Source organism: Sciurus vulgaris (assembly GCF_902686455.1).
Source record: "Sciurus vulgaris genome assembly, chromosome: 12".
Lineage (NCBI taxonomy): Eukaryota > Metazoa > Chordata > Mammalia > Rodentia > Sciuridae > Sciurus > Sciurus vulgaris.
Window position 1 is genome coordinate 29,189,866 of NC_136473.1, and position 19,281 is coordinate 29,209,146.

At 35.6% G+C, this 19,281-nt stretch overlaps 1 protein-coding gene across 1 annotated transcript in view; it reads left to right on the plus strand.

Annotated features, from left to right (window-relative positions):
* Positions 1 to 19,281, plus strand: part of CUBN (cubilin) — a 286,894-nt gene that overhangs the window by 27,400 nt on the left and 240,213 nt on the right. Inside the window, exons 15-17 of the mRNA XM_079108165.1 lie at positions 7,814 to 7,995; positions 9,787 to 9,949; positions 16,313 to 16,500. Of these exons, the coding sequence (XP_078964291.1) occupies positions 7,814 to 7,995; positions 9,787 to 9,949; positions 16,313 to 16,500 (533 nt within the window). The remainder of the gene's footprint in view (positions 1 to 7,813; positions 7,996 to 9,786; positions 9,950 to 16,312; positions 16,501 to 19,281) is intronic.

Below are 19,281 nucleotides of genomic sequence, written 5' to 3' on the forward strand. Positions count from 1 at the left end.
CAGCCCCTTTCATTTCTTATTTTGAGACAGGATCTCTGTAAGTTGCTTAGGGCCTTGCTAAGTTGCTGAGGCTAACCTTGAACTTGTAATCCTCCTACCTCAGCTTCCTGAGTCTCTGGAATTATAGGCATGCACCACTGTGCCTAGCAGGTTATTCTTTTAATATATGACTGGATTTGATCTGCTAATATATTTTTTCAAAATTTTATACCCATATTTGGCAAATAATTTTTCTTTCTTGTAATTTCTTTGTCAAGTTGTAATGTTGACCTTTTAATATCAGGTGAACGGTGTTCCTACTTTTTATATTCTCTGAAGGTATTTGTGTAATATTGGTAATTGCTTAAAAGAATTCACCATGAAGTTAGTTAACACAGAAGTCTCCTGTGTGAGAAATTTTAAATTGTGAATTAAATTTAATATATATATATATATTTATTCAGATTTTCTGAGGTTTTTGTGACAATTTTTTTTCTCAAACTCATTCATTTCAATTACTCTTTCATAATATTTTCATACTATCCTTTAGTGTTCTTAGGGTCTATAGTGATATCTTTTCTTTTCCTTCCTGATATTGATAATTTATGTTATCTTTTTTTCCTTCATCAGTCTTACTAGGATTGATTTTATTCATCTTTTCAAAGTACCAACTGTTAGCTTTGTTAATGTTTTCTGTTGAGTTTTATTTCATTCAGTTTCTTTATTTTATAGTTTTCTTCTTTCATTTTTAGGGGGAGTGCTTAACTTACCTTTATTTTTAGCATATGTATTTCTTTATTCACAAATGTTTAATGTTTTAATTAGTTCATTATAGTTTTACATAATATTTGCAATTGTTTTTATATAATCATACATGCATGGAATACAATTTGTTTCACTTCAATCTCTACTACTTCCTCTTTCCCTTCTTTCCTCCCTCTTCATGTTCCCTTATTCTACTCTACTGGTCTTCCTTCTATTTTTTAAATTTGTGCTTTATAGATATACATAAAGGTGAAATTTACTGTGGTATATCCATACAGGTACGTGGCATAATTTGGTCAATTTCATTCTGCAGTTCCTCCCTTTTCCCATCCCTCTCCCTCCCTCTCTATTCTTTTCCTCTATTCCATTGATCTCCTTTCTATTTTCATGGGTTCCCCCGCCTTTTTTTCCCTTATGCTGAGTGAAATACAAGCCACTCAGACTTTTCATTTAGCATGATGTTCTCCAGTTCCATTTATTTACCAGGAAAATGCCATAATTTTATTCTTCCTTATGAATGAGTTACACTCCATTGTGTATATGTACCATGTTTTCTTTATCCATTCATCTGTTGATGGACACCTGGGCGGGTTCTATAACTTGGCTATTGGAAATTGCACTTCTATAAACATTGATGTGCTTATATCACTGTAGTATGCTGATTTTAGTTCTTCAGGAAAAATACCCAGGAGTGGGATAGGTAGGTCCTATGATGGTCCCATTCCTAGTCTTTTGACTACTTTCCAAAATGATGTACTAATTTTCAGTCCCATCAACAATGTATGAGTGTACCTTTTCTCTCACATTGTGACCAGCATTTATTATTATTTTTATTCTTGATGATTGCCTTTCTAACTGGAGTGAGATGAAATTTCAATATAGTTTTGATTTGCATTTCCCTGAGTGCTAGGGATGTTGAACATTTTTTTTCATATATTTATTGGCTATTTATTTTTCTTCTTTTGAGAAGTGCTGTTTAATTCTTTTGTCCAGTTATTGATTGTGTTATCTTTTGGTGATAGGTTTTTTTCAGTTCTTTATAGATCCTGGATATTCCCTGTTAGAGGAGCAGCTGGCAAAGATCTCCCATACAGTATTTTCTCTTCACATTCTTAACTGTTGCCTTTTCTGTGCAGAAGCTCTTTGATTCAATGCCCATTCCATTTACTGATTCTTGGTTTTATTTCTTGACCTTTATAGTTCTTGTTAAGGAAATCAGTGCTTGCACGTTGGAGTGTTGAGCCCACGTGTTCTTATAGCAGTTGCAAAGTCCCTAGTCTAATTCCTAGGTCCTTGATCCACTTTGGGTTTTCTTTTGTGCAGGGTGAAAGATAGGAATCTAGTTTCATTCTTCTACATATGGATGTCCAGTTTTCCCAACACTGTTTGTTTAAAAGGCTATCTTTTCTCCACATGTCTTTGGCATCTTTGTCAAGTATCAGTTGACTCTATCTTTATGGAGTTGTTCATGTCTTCTACTCTGTTCTGTTGGTCTTTGTGTCTGTTTTCATGGCAGTACATGCTGTTTTTGTTACTATAGCTCTGCAGTATAATTTGAGATCAGCTATTGTGATACCTCTGCATTGCTCTTCTTGCTCAGTATTGCTTTGGCTATTCTGTGTCTCTTATTCTTCCAAATGAATTTTAACTGTTTTTTTTTTTTTTTTTTTCTAGTTCTGCAAAGAATGTCATTGACATTTGGATGGGGATTGCACTAAATCTGTATGCACTTTTGGTAGTATGACCATTTTGGCAATATTAATTCTGCCTATTCAGGGACATGGAAAGTTTTTTTCATTTTTTAAGGTCTTTTTAATTTCTTTCTTTGATGTTCTACAGTTTTCATTAGAGAGGTCTTTCACCTCCTTGTTATTCCTAAGTTTTTTTTTTTTTTTTTTTAGATTGTTGTGAATGGGATAATACTTACTATTACTTTTTAAAAAATTTTTTCCCAGCTTCTTTATTGAGAAGTATTGATATACCTTCAACCTTTAAAACATTTTTTATGTACACTAGAGCTATGTCTTTTCTCTGAGAATTGTTTTTTTTCTGTATTCCATGGGTTTTAATGTGTGTTTTCATTGGCATTTAGCTTAAAATTTCTTTCTCATTCTTATTGTGGTTTCTCTCTGACCATGGGTTTTATTAAAAACGTGTTGCTTAATTACCAATGTGGTCATTAATCTTGCAGCATATCATTTCAATCTTTTCAAATGTGTTGAGATTAGTTTAAATGGACTAATATATTTTATACTTTGGCATACTTCCATATAGACAAGAAAGAATATGTATTCTGCAATGGGGCAATACGGGTCATCTATATATGTCAAGTTAGCCAAGTTGGTCAGTAGGTTTGTTCAACTACTATTTATTTAATGATTTGAAAGATGTTTTCTCTATTAGTGAAAGAAGTGTGGTAAAATCTCAAGCTATGATTGCAGAGTTGTGTACTGTTCTGCTCTGACAACTTTTGCTTTATATATTTTATTTTATTATTTATTTCTTCTCTCCCAACATTTCAAATATTTGTTTCTTACAGCTTTATTGAGTTGGAATTCTGATAGGGGTGGCACTGAATCTGTAAAGCACTTTGGGTAGTGTGGACATTTTAACAATATTAATTCTTCTAATCCACGAACACAGATACCTTTCTACTTATTTGTGTCTTATTCAATTTCTTTTATCAATATTTTCTAGTTTTCATTGTACACATCTTTCACATCCTTGGTTAAATTTATTCCACATTTTACTTTTTTGGATGCTATTATAAATAGTATTGTTTTCTTAATTGCTTTTCTGGTTAGCTCATTGTTGATGTATAGAAATGCAACTGATTTTTGTACCCTGCCACTTTATTTATTTATTGGTTATTTTATTTATCAGCTTATTTATTTATTGGTTCTAAGGTTTTTTTGACCTCTAGGGTTTTTTAGATGTAAAATTATGTCATTTGCAAATGGACAATTTTACATTCTACATCTCATTGCTTTTCTTCAACCTAAAGGACATCTTTTACTATTTCTAATGCAAAATGTCTTCTACTCATACATTCTCTCAGCTTTTTTTTTTTTCTTTTGCAGTGCTGGGGACTGAACCCAGGGCCTTGTCTCAGCTATCTCCCCAGCCCTCTCAGCTGTTGATGGTCTGAGGATGAATTTTTTTCATTTTAGTGTTTGAAGAATATTATCACATATAGACAGTTTTCTTTCTATTGGCCATTTAAACATACCATTTCATTGTCTTTTGACTTGCATAATTTCTCCTTGGAGGGTCAGCAATAACTCTTACGTTGTTTCCGCCAAAGACAATGTGTCTTCCTGGCCTCTGCTTCTGCCTTTTTGCTTTTCTTTCTTTCCTTTTCTTATCTTAATTTTTGGCTTGATTATGAGCTTTCTAGGTAAATTTTTCTTTGTATTTATTTTGCTCAGGAGTCATCATGAGTTTTGAGTCTGTGAGTTGATTTCCTTTACTGAGAAAATGGTCTGTGGTATACATATATATACAATGGAATATTACTCAGCCATAAAGAATGATAAAATTATGGCATGTGCAGGCAAATGGATGAAATTGGAGAATATCATGCTAAGTGAGATAAGCCAATCTCAAAAAACTAAAGGAAGAATGATATCGCTAATAAGTGGATGATGACACATAATGGGGGGTGGGAGGGGTTAGTGTTAGGGTTAGAGTTAGGGTTAGGGAGGGGGGCAAGAATGGAGGAAGGAAGGACTGTATAGAGGGAAAAGAGGGGTGGGAGGGGTGGGGGGAAGGGAAAAAATAACAGAATGAATCAAACAACATTACTCTATGTAAATTTATGATTACACAAATGGTATGCCTTTATGCCATGTACAAACAGAGAAACAACATGTATCCCATTTGTTTACAATAAAAAAATTTTTTTAATTAAAAAAAAAAAAAGGAAAATGGTCAGCCACGTTGGGGATTTTTTTAGCTCGGTGGCAGAGCAGTTGCCTAGCACAGGCAAGGCCCCCAGTTTAGTCCTCAGACCTGAGAAAAAAAATTAAGAAAACTACTGTTGGAGCTGGGGATGTGGCTCAGTGGTAGAGTGCCTGTCTGGCATGTGTGAGGCACTGGGTTTGATTTTCAGCACCGCACATAAACAAGTAAATAAAATAAAGGTCCATGAACAACTAATAAAAAAATAAATAAAATTGTGAGCCAGTACTTACTCAAGCATTGCCTCTGTCATTTCTCTCTCTCTCTCTTGCCCTTTGGGGATTGAGATTATGACTAAGTCTCCAGCTCGCATATTTCTGTAGCCTCCCCTTCCAATTTTTTTCACTCTCATTCTACTTGGTTATTTTGTTTTGAAATGTCTTTTATCATATTCCTCTTAAAAATGTTGGGATTTTGTTGGTAGGCAGTTATGTTACTGGCAGATCGCTTTGATACAAGCAAATCTTGAATATTTTTTCTTTTATTATTTTTTAATTTAGCTTTTGATTTTTTACAAACTGCATTTTGATTCATTGTACACAAATGGAGTACATCATTTTGTTTCTGTGGTTGTGCATGATGTAGATTCATACCATTCGTGTAATCATACATGTGCATAGGGTAATGATGTCTGTCTCATTCCACCATTTTTCATACCCGCCTCCTTCTCATTTCCTTCCACATATTCTAAAGTTCCCCCATTCTTCTCTCATTCCCCAACTCCCCACCCCCATTATATATCATTCTCCACTTATCAGGGAAAACATTTGACCTTTGGTTATTGGAGTTTGACTTATTTCACTTAGCCTGATATTCTCCAATTCCATCCATTTATTTGTAAATGCCATAACATTATTCTTCTTTATGGCTGAGTAGTATTCCATTGTGTATACATACCAAAGTTTCTTTATCCATTCATCTGTTGAAGGGCATCTAGGTTGGTTCCACAAGCTAGCTATTGTGAACTGAGTTGCTATAAACATTGATGTGGCTGTGCTACTATAGGTTGAATTTAGTAGACTATTTCTTCTCAGGTTGATCTTTCCATTAAAAAAGCTTCTCTTTGTGCTTCCTCGAATGGTTTTTGCAATCTTTAGATTCATTGTTTAGATCAGTTATTTATTACAAAATAATATTTTAATTTTGTCATTTCTTATTTACTTAGCATTTTAAGTTCTTCAATGGAATAAAACTTTTCCATATCAAATATTTGGTTCCTTTCACATACAGACCATATAGAAAATGTAGGATGAATTCTTGATCCTTTCATTTTCTTTCTGGTATTCAAGTTAATAACTTGGTTCCCTAGCTTTATTTAACATGATCAGCTAATTAGTTTTCAATTTTATTTTATTTTGTTTTTGATATCTATGAATTAATTTTTTGCTCATATTCGACATGCTTTAATCCATTCTTGATTTTTTAAAAAATGTCCAATTGTTCCATATTTGGTTAGTGAGAACTTTTTATAGTTAGTTTCTGAGGCTTTTTGTCAAATTTTGGTTACCTCTGAGAGTTTCTTTACTTTCTGGTTTGAAAAGATGTTCCAGGCCTTCCTATACATTTATTGTCTTGGACTACAACCAACTATTTCCCAAAAGAGCTTTTACTCTTTCCATACGAAATGATATTTAGAGCCCACTCTCTAGTTGCTAGGGGTGGCTACTGTTGCTAGGTGAATTGGAGTCTCTAGACCTTTCAGGAGACAGAAGTAGAAAATACTTTTTTTCAGTTTTAAGAGGGGGAAAAAAACCCATGTATTTATAATAATCTTACAATACATTGGAATATTGATATTGTAGGATTTGTTTTCACTTTACATGTGTTCTCTCAGATACTAAAAATCTGGTTCCCAATAACATTAGCATATTACCTGTATACTTAATTTCACAAATTTTCAAAACAATAGTGTCAGTATTATTATTAATAACATGATAATTGAAAATCATTTAATATTTTATCATTGTTCTTTTATATTTAAGATACATTTTGCCTGAGACATATAGTCAAATCATGGGGTTTTAAAGTCTCATATTTATACTCTTCACAGTTAACTTGTCAGTTTAATGTTCTCATTTTGCGTATGATTATAGAGATTTCTTGTTTTTATTAAATTTTACTTTATAATTATTTACTGCATAATTTATTTCATAGTGCCAAAACCAAATCAAAATGCATTGGTCGATTTAGAGAAGTCTAGCTTCCATCCCTGCCCCTTCCCCCTGTTCTTTCTTCACCTACAAGTAACTGTTTTTATGAGTTTTAGATTTATGCCTCCATACAAAATCTTAGGCAAGGAATCATATTTCCCTTCTTAGATAAAAGGTGGCATGCTATATACAGAGGTTGTGTAATTTGACTAAAATGTCATTTTCCCCTAACATACTTATTGAAGTCTACATTATTTAGTATTTCTATTTTTTAATTTTACAGTAGCATTTCCTATAATTCATCACAAATTCTTTGTTAAATAAATGTGGGTGTTAATGAGAGAAATTCTTCCAGTCATTGCTCAGCCAGTTAAGGAGCTGAGGTGTAAAGGGGGTGTATTGGGTTCTGTGTCAGAAAGCCTGGCTCAGTTCCCTATTTGCTCCATACCTGGGCCAGTGGCTTAACCACCATACACATTTGAATGTCTTCATTTATAAAATGAATGACTTAAATATAAGGTGGTATTAAGGAACCTTCTATAATGAAAATGATGTGGTGCTTAATTATTTAAGATATAAAATAATCTGAAGTGTTGAAACACATAGGGGCCAATAGAAATTCCAGAGTTTTCTAAGAGTTAATATACAGAAATTAATCTTTTAAAGTGAAAAAAATGAATTTTCATTCCCATGATTCATCCCTGAGGGTTCAGCACGGTATTTTATAGTATCACTGTATGATGGCTTATAAGCATAGGGCTTGCCCATGGGTGATTCATTTATTTATTAGTTCTTGATTTATAACTTTATGAAACTGGAAAACTGAAAGTCTTATTTAATTTATGAGGGTATCCAGAACTGCTCATAGTTATTTAAATGAACTTACGGCAGTGACTATGACGATTCTACATGAGTTATAGCTTGTACACAAATGTAGTTATTTTCCCCTCTTGTTTTAGAGTGTGGCGGTATACTGACCGGTCCTTACGGTTCTATCAAGTCTCCCGGATACCCTGGAAACTACCCCCCAGGAAGAGATTGTGTCTGGCATGTTATAACGAGTCCCAGACTCCTGATAACATTTACTTTTGGGACCTTGAGCCTGGAGCACCACGAAGATTGCAGCAAAGATTATTTGGAGGTAAACAATTCTATTTAGAGAGAACACATTATGATATGGTTAGGACTCAGGGCACTGTGGTTTGGTGATGCCCATGGATGACCCCAATTTGTTAGCAATAATTAGATATTTTTCTCAATAGGCAGCCAGCGTCTAAGTCTTGCTAGGTCTCTATTCTCATTTATGCTAGCTTGTTGCAGCTGCTTTGGGATTCCATTTGAATTTGGAAAGTAGATTTCCTTGCCTTCCTCTGTCATTTGCTGAAAACTTGGGCCCCTGGTGGGGTAACAGCAGAATTAATAAACACCAAGTAATGGTGTCTTCTCCAATGCAGATTCAAATCTTCCGTTGTCATGGTAAACCAAAACGGTTTTTCACTACTTGAATATAGCAGTTTGTGAAGAAAAATAAGTTTGATAGTGATTCTATTGACATGAACTGCTTTGTAGTAAGTCTTACTGAAAAATAATGACAATTATCATTGGGAGGAGAGAAGTCAGTGTGAGCCCCTTCTGCCTCCCATTCATAAAAAAATTAAAATATGGAGGAGGGAAAAAGGGCTATTATATTCAAATGCCATATGCATAGAGGTACATCAAAAATGTTACTCTCCACTTGTAGACAGAAAAGATCATCGAGAAGACGGAGTTCTTCGGTTGTTCTTGTATTTTTTGACACCATAAATCTCAGTACTCCTTGCAGTAGTGCTAAGAAGACAATAAGCTTTTCCAAGTCCATTAGGGAAGGATGGAGTGCTGTGGAATTATTCATAAAGGATAAAAGGATGCAGCTGTCAAACAGGGTCTCCACAAGTCGAAGTCATTAGTAATTTAACAGTTGTAATATAGATCTGAAACCTTCGGAAATGACTGGAAGATCTGCTTCTCTTCGGAAAATTTTAGCAAAATAACCTTTTAAATGTTGACAGTAAAAAGTGAGCTATCTGAAATTAATATTCAATAAATTCCATCAAGTTAAATTAGAAGCTTTTTAGAATTCTGATATGTTAATTCCTAGGTAGTGTGGAATAGAAAGTATCAATCATTTGGACAATATTAAAATGTCTCTCATTTATTATCAAGCTACAATATTTCAGGGAACAAGTTTGATATAAAAATATAGTAATGCTGTCCTATAACTTTGCTGCCAATGGAAAAAATAATTTGAATGGACGAAATTAATCACATAAAAGTATTTTTTAGCTCATTCACTCTGTGGCGTTTGATGTAGAACAGACTTTGCAACAGGATTATAAGAGGTCAACATGATTATCTAATGTATTAACAATCAATGATTTTAAAGATGTCTAAGATAATGTTGTCTTAATTACTATCAAAGTTGCACTTTTTAAATTCGCTAAATTCATTAAGCCAGCTTTGTGTCATGTCCAGTAAGACTACACTTCCTTTTCTATTATCAATCAGTTGACATCACTAGCATTTCTTCTCTTTTTCTCTTAACATCTATTCATGTTCTCCTTCTAGATCACTGGGACTTTATCATTTAAAAGCAAATACCTATGTGGAGGGCAGGGAATCTAGGAAACACTGACATTAATAACATCAAGAGAAAAATCCAAAGTATGTGTATTTTCATCCTTGGCAATGATATTCAGACAGAGGATGAGGCATCTGGAGCAGGACATCCCTTTACTGAACCCCAAATGTACCTTAGTTCTTTGTGTGGTAGGGAGGCTTCCTATAGCTCTCATTTTGAAATGAAAGATTATCCATAGTTAATGTACAGAATGACTTGGTTTTTTTAAAAAGTTGACCATTTTGACCTTAAAGATTCACTCTTTTTTTGTTTTAGATTCGAGATGGGCCTTTGCATCAGGATCCTGTTCTTGGGAAATTCTGTACCACTGTTTCTGTCCCACCACTCCAGACTACGGGTCCCTTTGCCAGAATTCATTTCCATTCTGACACCCAGATTAGTGACCAAGGCTTCCATATCACCTACTTAACATCACCTTGTAAGTACTCTGTGAGGAACTTTGTATGCATTTGAAGGATGATGCAATGATTTATGGCCATTTTGTATTTTAAGGCGGTCCTGAAGATGACTGACTTTCTTAGACTAGTGACAGATCTTTGTACGTATTTCTTCCATGGCTCCAGACTTCTTCTTTATCTTTCTAATGCTCTATTAATGCTACAATACCCCTTGGTCCCTAAATTCTCAGATCCACATGATGACAGAGATGAATGAAACACCTAAAATTCAATACTTCAGACCCTCAGTTCTCTAATATTTGATATTTTGTTACGAGAAAAGTTGTTCATGTGACTAATAGGAGCCTATCTGGAGTTGTGTCTGATGTTATCCTTGGATCAAGTCTAGCTGTACAGGAGCTGGTGTCCAGGACTGGAGCGTCCTAGGCCCCTAGAGTTTCACCTCTAGTGAAATACTATTTCGACTATGCCTTCTAGTTGTGCTGATACCTTAAAACAAACTACTAGCAAACCAAATTAAATGCTCTATGCTTTTATTTACAGTGCTGGAGAGAATTTCACTAGTGACATCATCACTGTGCCCTTAATGAGAAGTCCTACAAAAAAAAAAAAAAAAAATACCTTAAGTCTCAGTATCAGGAAAAGTTATTAGGAACATTTTCAGTGGTTCCCTTTCTCCCTTTATTTTGACTTCAGGCTGAATCTGCAGCTGACCTTCTATAACTTCTGTAGTCCCTACAACTGTTTTCTATGCTTCTCAACCATTCTCTAGCTACATGTTGCTATCCTATTTTTATTTTTCCTTTAATCTGCTTTATTTATGTGGTTATATATTTTATTTTGTCACATTATATTATAAACTCCCTTTTCATGGAGTGAAGAGAACACTGATGTATTTAAAAAGCAATTTGTAGCGATCCAAGATGGTGGACTAGAGGGTGACTGCATCTCCAGTGCTCCAGAACCCAGGATTCAAGAAGGGGAGGCATTGAGAGACTCGGACTAAAATAGAGCCATGGGTGAGTCTCCCCCACCCGGTGAAGCTCGGCCTGGGTGGCAGGCCCGGATAGGGGCAGCTTATCAGAGTAGGGCAGGGCAGCTAGAGTCTTCGCCAGGCAGCCCTGCACACTCCTGCGGTGGGCTCCTCCCACACAGCCAGTTTCTCGGAGCAGGGCCCCCAGTGAGAGCCTTTCCACACAGAGCCAGCTCCAAGCCCTGAACCAGTAGCAGGCTAGGGGCAGCTTTCTTCGGAAGCACTGCATTATCAAGTTACTCCAAGACTTCAGGCTACTGAAGGCTGGGAGGTGATATACTGGAAATCTACAGGGATACTGTAAGCCAATAGAGGAAATCTGCAATATCACAGAGTCCCACTGACATCTGACCAGTATGAGACAATAAGGGAAGAAAATGTCCCAAACAAACCTAGATACTATATCAATAAAACCCAATGACAGCACAACAGAAGAAATGTCAGAAAGGGAGTTCAGAATGTACATAATTAAAACAATGAGGGCAGCAAACGAGGAGATGAAAGAGCAAATGCTGGCATTGAAGGAGGAGATGAAAGAGCAAATGCAGGCATTGAATGATCGCACCAATCAACAGTTAAAACAGCAAATACGGGAAGCAAGATCATTTCAACAAAGAGTTAGAGATACTGAAAAAAAAAACAAAAACAAAAACAGAAATCCTTGAAATGAAGGAAACAATAAACCAAGTTAAAAACTCCATAGAAAGCATAACCAATAGGATAGAACACCTGGAAGACAGAACCTCAGACATTGAAGACAAAATAGTTAATCTTGAAAACAAAGTTGACCAAATAGAAAAGATGGTAAAAAATCATGAACAGAATCTACAAGAATTATGGGATATCATGAAAAGGCCAAATTTAAGAATTATTGGGATTGAGGAAGACTTAGAGAAACAAACCAAAGGAATGAACAATCTATTCAATGAAATAATATCAGAAAATTTCCCAAATCTGAAGAATGAAATGGAAAACCAAGTACAAGAGGCTTATAGGACTCCAAATATACAAAATTACAACAGGCCCACACCAAGGCACATTATTATGAAAATACCTAACCTTCAAAATAAAGACAGAATTTTAAAGGCTGCGAGAGAAAAGAATCAAATTACATTCAGGGGGAAACCAATAAGAATATCAGCAGAGTTTTCAATCCAGACCCTAAAAGCTAGAAGGGCCAGGAACAACATTTACCAAGCCCTGAAAGAAAATGGATGCCAACCAAGAATCTTATACCCGGCAAAACTCACTTTCAGATTTGAGGACGAAATAAATTCCTTCCATGATAAACAAAAGCTAAAAGAATTTACAAAAAGAAAGCCGGCATTACAGAACATTCTTAGCAAAATATTCCATGAGGAAGAGATGAAAAACAACAATGCAAATCAGCAACGGGAGGAACTAGCCTAAAGGAATAGCCAAATAAAGGAGAAACCAAATCATGTCAAAAAACAAAAATGAGTCAAATGACTAGGAATACAAATCATATCACAATAATAACCCTGAATGCTAATGGCCTGAACTCATCAATCAAAAGACATAGACTGGCAAATTGGATTCAAAAGAAAAATCCAACAATATGCTGCCTGCCAGAGACTCATCTCATAGAAAGAGATACCCATAGACTAAAGGTGAAAGGATGGGAAAAAACAGACCATGCACATGGACACAGCAAAAAAGCTGGAGTATCCATCCTCATTTCAGATAATGTGGACTTCAAGCCAAAACTAGTCAGAAGGGATAAAGAAGGACATTACATACTGCTTAAGGGAAGCATAAATCAGCAAGACATAACAATCATAAATATCTATGCCCCAAACATTGGCTCATCCATGTACATCAAACAAATCCTTCTCAATTCCAGAAATCAAATAGACCACAACACAATAATACTAGGCGATTTTAACACACCTCTCTCACCGCTGGATAGATCTTCCAAACAAAAATTGAATAAAGAAACCATAGATCTCAATAACACAATCAACAATTTAGACTTAACCGACTTATATAGAATAAACCATCCAACAAAGAACAAATACACTTTCTTCTCAGCAGCACATGGATCCCTTTCTAAAATAGACCATGTTTTATGCCACAAAGCTACTATTAGCAAATACAAGAAGATAGAGATACTACCTTGTATTCTATCAGTTCATAATGGATTGAAATTAGAAATAAATGACAGAAGAAAAACAGAAACTTCTCCAATACCTGGAGATTAAATAATACACTATTATATGATTAATGGATAACAGAAGACATCAGGAGGGAAATAAAAAAATTCTTAGAAGTAAACGAGAAGGAAGGAACTACTGTATAGAGGGTAAAGAGGGGTGGGAGGGGTGGGGGGAAGGGAAAAAATAACAGAATGAATCAAACAACATTGCTCTATGTAAATTTATGATTACACAAATGGTATGCCTTTACGCCATGTACAAACAGAGAAACAACATGTATCCCATTTGTTTACAATAAAAAAAAAAAAAGAAGTAAACGAGAACAAAGACACCCTCCCAAACTCATTCTATGAAGCCAATATCACCCTGATAACTAAAGCAGACAGAGACACATTGAGGAAAGAAAATTTCAGACCAATATCCTTAATGAACATCGATGCAAAAATTCTCAACAAAATTTTAGCCAATCGCATACAAAAATATATTAAAAAGATAGTGCACCACGATCAAGTAGGTTTTATCCCAGGGATGCAAGGTTGGTTCAACATCTGGAAATCAATAAATGTCATTCACCATATCAACAGACTAAAAGTTAAGAATCACTTGATTATTTCAATAGATGCAGAAAAAGCATTTCATAAAATACAGCACCCCTTCATGCTCAAAACACTAGAAAAAATAGGGATAGTGGGAACATTCCTTAACATTGTAAAGGCCATCTACGTTAAGCCCATGGCCAATATCATTCTAAATGGTGAAAAACTGAAAGCATTCCCCCTAAAAACTGGAACAAGGCAGGGATGCCCTCTTTCACCACTTCTATTCAACATCGTTCTTGAGACTCTAGCCAGAACAATTAGACAAACCAAAGAAATTAAAGGGATACGAATTGGAAAAGAAGAACTCAAACTATCCCTGTTCGCTGATGACATGATTATATATTTAGAGGAACCTGGAAATTCCACCAGAAAACCCTTAGACCTCATAAGTGAATTCAGTAAAGTAGCAGGTTACAAGATTAATGCTCATAAATCCAATGCATTTTTATCCATAAGTGATGAATCTTCAGAAAGAGAAATTAGGAAAACTACCCCATTCACAATAGCATTGAAAAAAATAAAATACTTGGGAATAAATCTCACAAAAGAGGTGAAAGATCTCTACATGAGAACTACAGAACACTAAAGAAAGAAATTAAAGAAAACCTTAGAAGATGGAAAGATCTTCCATGTTCTTGGATAGGCAGAATTAATATTGTCAAAATGGCATACTAACTAAAGTGCTATACATATTCAATGCAATTCCAATTAAAATCCCAATGATGTACCTTACAGAAATAGAGCAAGCAATTATGAAATTCATCTGGAAGAATAAAAAACCCAGAATAGCTAAAGCAATCCTCAGTAGAAAGAGCGAAGCAGGGGGTATCACAATACCAGAACTTCAACTCTATTACAAAGCAATAGTAACAAAAATGGCATGGTATTGGTACCAAAATAGACAGGTAGATCAATGGTACAGAATAGAGGACATGGACACAAACCCAAAAAAATACAATTTTCTCATACCAGACAAAGGTGCCAAAAATATGCAATGGAGAAAAGATAGCCTCTTCAACAAATGGTGCTGGGAGAATTGGAAATCCATATGCAACAGAATGAAACTAAACCCATATCTCTCACCATGCACGAAACTAAACTCAAAATGGATTAAGGACCTCGGAATCAGACCAGAGACCCTGCAGATTATAGAAGAAAAAGTAGGTCCAAATCTTCACCTTGTTGGCTTAGGATCAGACTTCCTTAACAGGACTCCCATTGCATAAGAAATAAAAGCAAGAATCACCAACTGGGATAGAGTCAAACTAAAAAGCTTTCTCTCAGTAAAGGAAACTATCAGTAATGTGAAGAGAGAGCCTACAGAGTGGGAGAAAATCTTTGCCACTCATACTTCAGATAGAGCGCTAATTTCCAGAATCTATAAAGCACTCAAAAAACTCTACACCAAGAATACAAATAATCCATTCAACAAATGGGCTAAGGAAATGAACAGACACTTCACAGAAGAAGATGTACAAGCCATCAATAGATATATGAAAAAATATTCAACATCTCTAGTAATAAGAGAAATGCAAATCAAAACTACCCTAAGATTCCATCTCACCCCAATTAGAATGGCGATTATCAAGAACACAAGCAACAATAGGTGTTGGCGAGGATGTGGGGAAAAAGGTACACTCATACATTGCTGGTGGGGTTGCAAATTAGTACAGCCACTCTGGAAAGCAGTATGGAGATTCCTCAGAAAACTTGGAATGGAACCACCATTTGACCCAGCTATCCCACTCCTTGGCCTATACCCAAAGGACTTAAAATCAGCATACTACAGAGACACAGCCACATCAATGTTCATAGCTGCTCAATTCACCATAGCCAGATTGTGGAACCCACCTAGATGCCCTTCAGTTGATGAACGGATAAAGAAACTGTGGCATATATATACAATGGAATATTTCTCCACCATGAAGAATGATAAAATTATGGCATTTGCAGGCAAATGGATGAAATTGGAGAATATCATGCTACGTGAGATAAGCCAATCAAAAAACTAAAGGATGAATGATCTCGCTGATAAACGGATGAGGACATATAATGGGGGGTAGGAGGGGTTAGTGTTAGGGTTAGGGATAAGGAGGGTGATAAGGATGGAGGAAGGAAGGACTGTGTAGAGGGAAAAGAGGGGTGGGAAGGGGTGGGGGGAAGGGAAATGAATCAAACAATATTGCCCTATGTAAATTTATGATTACACACATGGTATGCCTTGACTCCATGTACAGAGAAACAACATGTATCCCATTCGTTTAAATAATAAAATAAAATAAAAAATAAAAAGCAATTTGTAGAAGAGAACCGTGAATTGGAAGTTTAATCACACATCTCTACATCTGTTTCTTTAGGCACTGCAGGGACATCTGGTAAATATATGAAACTGAAAATCTTATAGTGAGAGGCGTAAGCCTATACATGGTGAATAAAGTGGTTATGTTGGTGGTGTGTACGTGTGTGTGCACGCATGTGTGTTTATAATTTTTTTTATTTTAAAGGATCCAATGTCTGAGATCCAGAACAAAGTCCAACCACATGACCCTTCCCTCTCTTCCTTTTTCTCTTTAGCGGATCTAAGTTGTGGAGGTAACTACTCAGAGACAGAAGGTGAGATCCTCCTCGATTTGTCGGGGCCTTTCGCTCACAAAGGACAATGCATCTACACCATAAGGCAGCCTGAAGGAGAGCAAATACAAATCAACTTCACCCATGTGGAGCTGGGAGTCCAGAGTGGCTGTTCTCAGAGTTACATTGAGGTAACTTTCAGCATTCAATGCCCTCAGATGATGTTCGGCAACATGTTCATATGCCGTAGGGTGGTGGTCTCCAAATGGTTCCAGATCAGCAGCATCCACACCACCAGAGACAGTGTTAGAAATGTCATTGTATACCCTGTCCCTGCCCTACCCTAGGATCTGGACTTTGTTGAGTAAATACATTGACCACAGCACCGCAGCAATATCTATTTTTAACTCCAGAAAACTTTATTTCAGACAGTGATAAATGGGTCTATTCAACTCCTCTGAGGGTGGAGGTCCATTAGGGGATTCTGATGCAGACTACAGTTTACGAACAACTATTCTAGAGAATCTGAAAGAATCCACCTAAAACAGATCTACAGAGGGTAAACAAGAGACTAGTAAAGAGAATCACCAAAGAACTAAGAGGAAAACTGAGGTTAGAAACTTCTAATGATGCTAAATTTCAGTCTACTAAACCAAGCTCTAATCACAAAGGTGCATGCCAATAAGGAAGGCTAATGGGATTTACTCTGCTAGTAAATTTCCCACAGAGATTATGGAGGATAATTTTATGTGGGGGGGAACTCAAACTAGAGAAGTTAAGGGTACTTGCCCAGATGGCCTGTCTCGTCAGTGACAGTGAGTTAGGTTAAATTGTCAAATGACTCTTGTTTTTAAAGGTTCAACCTTTTCCTTCCTTAATCCTGCTTATTCTCAAACTTTGACTTCAGTGTGTGTGAGGGTTGTAAGAGGGGACTACCTAAAACAAAAACAGGCTGGTTTTGTTTACAAGGCCTATTACTTCTTTTGGTTAGTTACAGGTCAAGCCACAAATTAAAGTGTGGAACAAGAGAAACAAAACATTTTATTGTTGGGCATGATCATTTTGTATAAATTCAGAGAAGCCTTTACCATTTTGTTTGCTTATGTAAGTGAAACCAATTTCTTTTTCCAGGAAAAATTTATATGACCTCCTGACCTCTTCCCTCCCTGATGAGAGGAAACATGAAACTTTACCCTAGGAGCTGAACTCTGCCCAGCAGATACCTTGACCATAGCATCTCAGTAATACATATTTTTACATCCAGAAATTTTTATTTCAGGTGGTGAGGTGAATGGGTTTATTCATTCAATTTAAGTTTTTTTAGTCTCTTAAAATACATTAACATTGTGGAACAATTTTAAATAATTTTCTTAAATAAAAGTACATTTCCAACATTAGTTTTTTTTTTTTTTTAAATTTGAGAACAGTTAAAATACTCATTATTAGAGAGTGCTTACTATGCCCCAGGCGCTGTTCCAAGACTTTAATATAGGATAATAAATTTAGTAGATAAGGATAATGGTCTGCTTACTGCAGGCCAGGTCTGGTAGGTGCTTTACAGAAATTAATTTATTGAAGTATCACAACATTATCTTTCTGATTTTAATCTTAGGAATCTGAGACCCAGAGAAAGTAACTTACTTGCCCACCATTAAATGTCCAGCAAGTCGTAAATCTGGAATTTGAATTTAGGTGTTCTCGGTGTACTGGCCTCTGATAAGAGCAGAAATGCAATGGTGCAATTTTGCCTACAAAAGATGCCTCGTGTTCTCTAGGAAGGAATGTCTCATGAATTTCCCAATTCCATAGCTGGCAGTCTGGTCGTAGGACTGAAATATGAAGCCAGGCGCAATGGTTTTCTGAGGCCGGCAAGGAAGTCACTAACGATCAGAGGAATTTGCACACCTTTCCACTAGATTCTTCATAGTGGTTGTAATATCTCTAAGGAGCTGTCAGACCATCTGCAAAGATGCATTCTCCTTGCTGTGCAGACCATTCTCATTGAATTTCAACGAGGTGTTACATGAACTCCTCTAAAATGTTCTGGGAAGTTATCAGGAAAAATTCATCAAAATGGCATTCAAAGATTTAATTTTGTAAATAAGAATGGCAGAATGTTTTGAAGCCAAAATGGGATCAGAGTTAATTCATCTGAGATCTTATTTTCATTCTGTAACTAGATAACTATGTAACTTGGGATAATTCTATATATGAAAGTTTAAGCTCCTACTTTTAATAAGATGTCCTTCTAATCTTTATGAGGATAAAGTTAAGGGAATGAATCATGAAAGCAAGTTGAAAAATTAAAAACATTATACAAATGCAAGTTTTTCCTAGACCACATCTTGCCTTGAATTTGCCAGTTCTTTCATAATTGGCCATAAAGGCATCTGTATTCTGGTGTGCTCATGTACACACAAGGGCTTGACAAAATTTCCCTCAAGGGTTGATGGAAAAAAATAGAAGAATTCTACTATTCCAAAGGACAAGTCATGTATAATGATTTGAATAGCCGAGTAAACTTTTCTGTTATATCCATGACTAACCCAAAGGAATGCATCTGATCAATTTATAGAATTTTAGCATCAGCAAGGGCCTCAGATCTAAAGTCATTTCTAATCTAAATCACTAATGTTGTAAATGAGGAAATTGAGTCCTACAAAGGTCAAACTCTAGTTTTGTCAAAATAAGAGTTAGATGTACTTTTTAAATATTCTAGATAATATATATTGCATAAGATTAAAGTCCTTATCATTAAGTCATCCCTATTCATTGGAAAAATTGTGAAGCAAACTCATTTTTTTTCAGTTCTCCTACTTCTCTTGATGTTCTTTAAGCAGTGGTTATGAAAGAAAGTGATGCATGAATCAAATTTAAATGATATTGTTGTGAGCTTTGAAATATTGCTCTAAAGAGTTGTTTCATTTTTAAAAGCTATACTTTAAAAGTGAAAGAATAAGCAAAGGAATAAA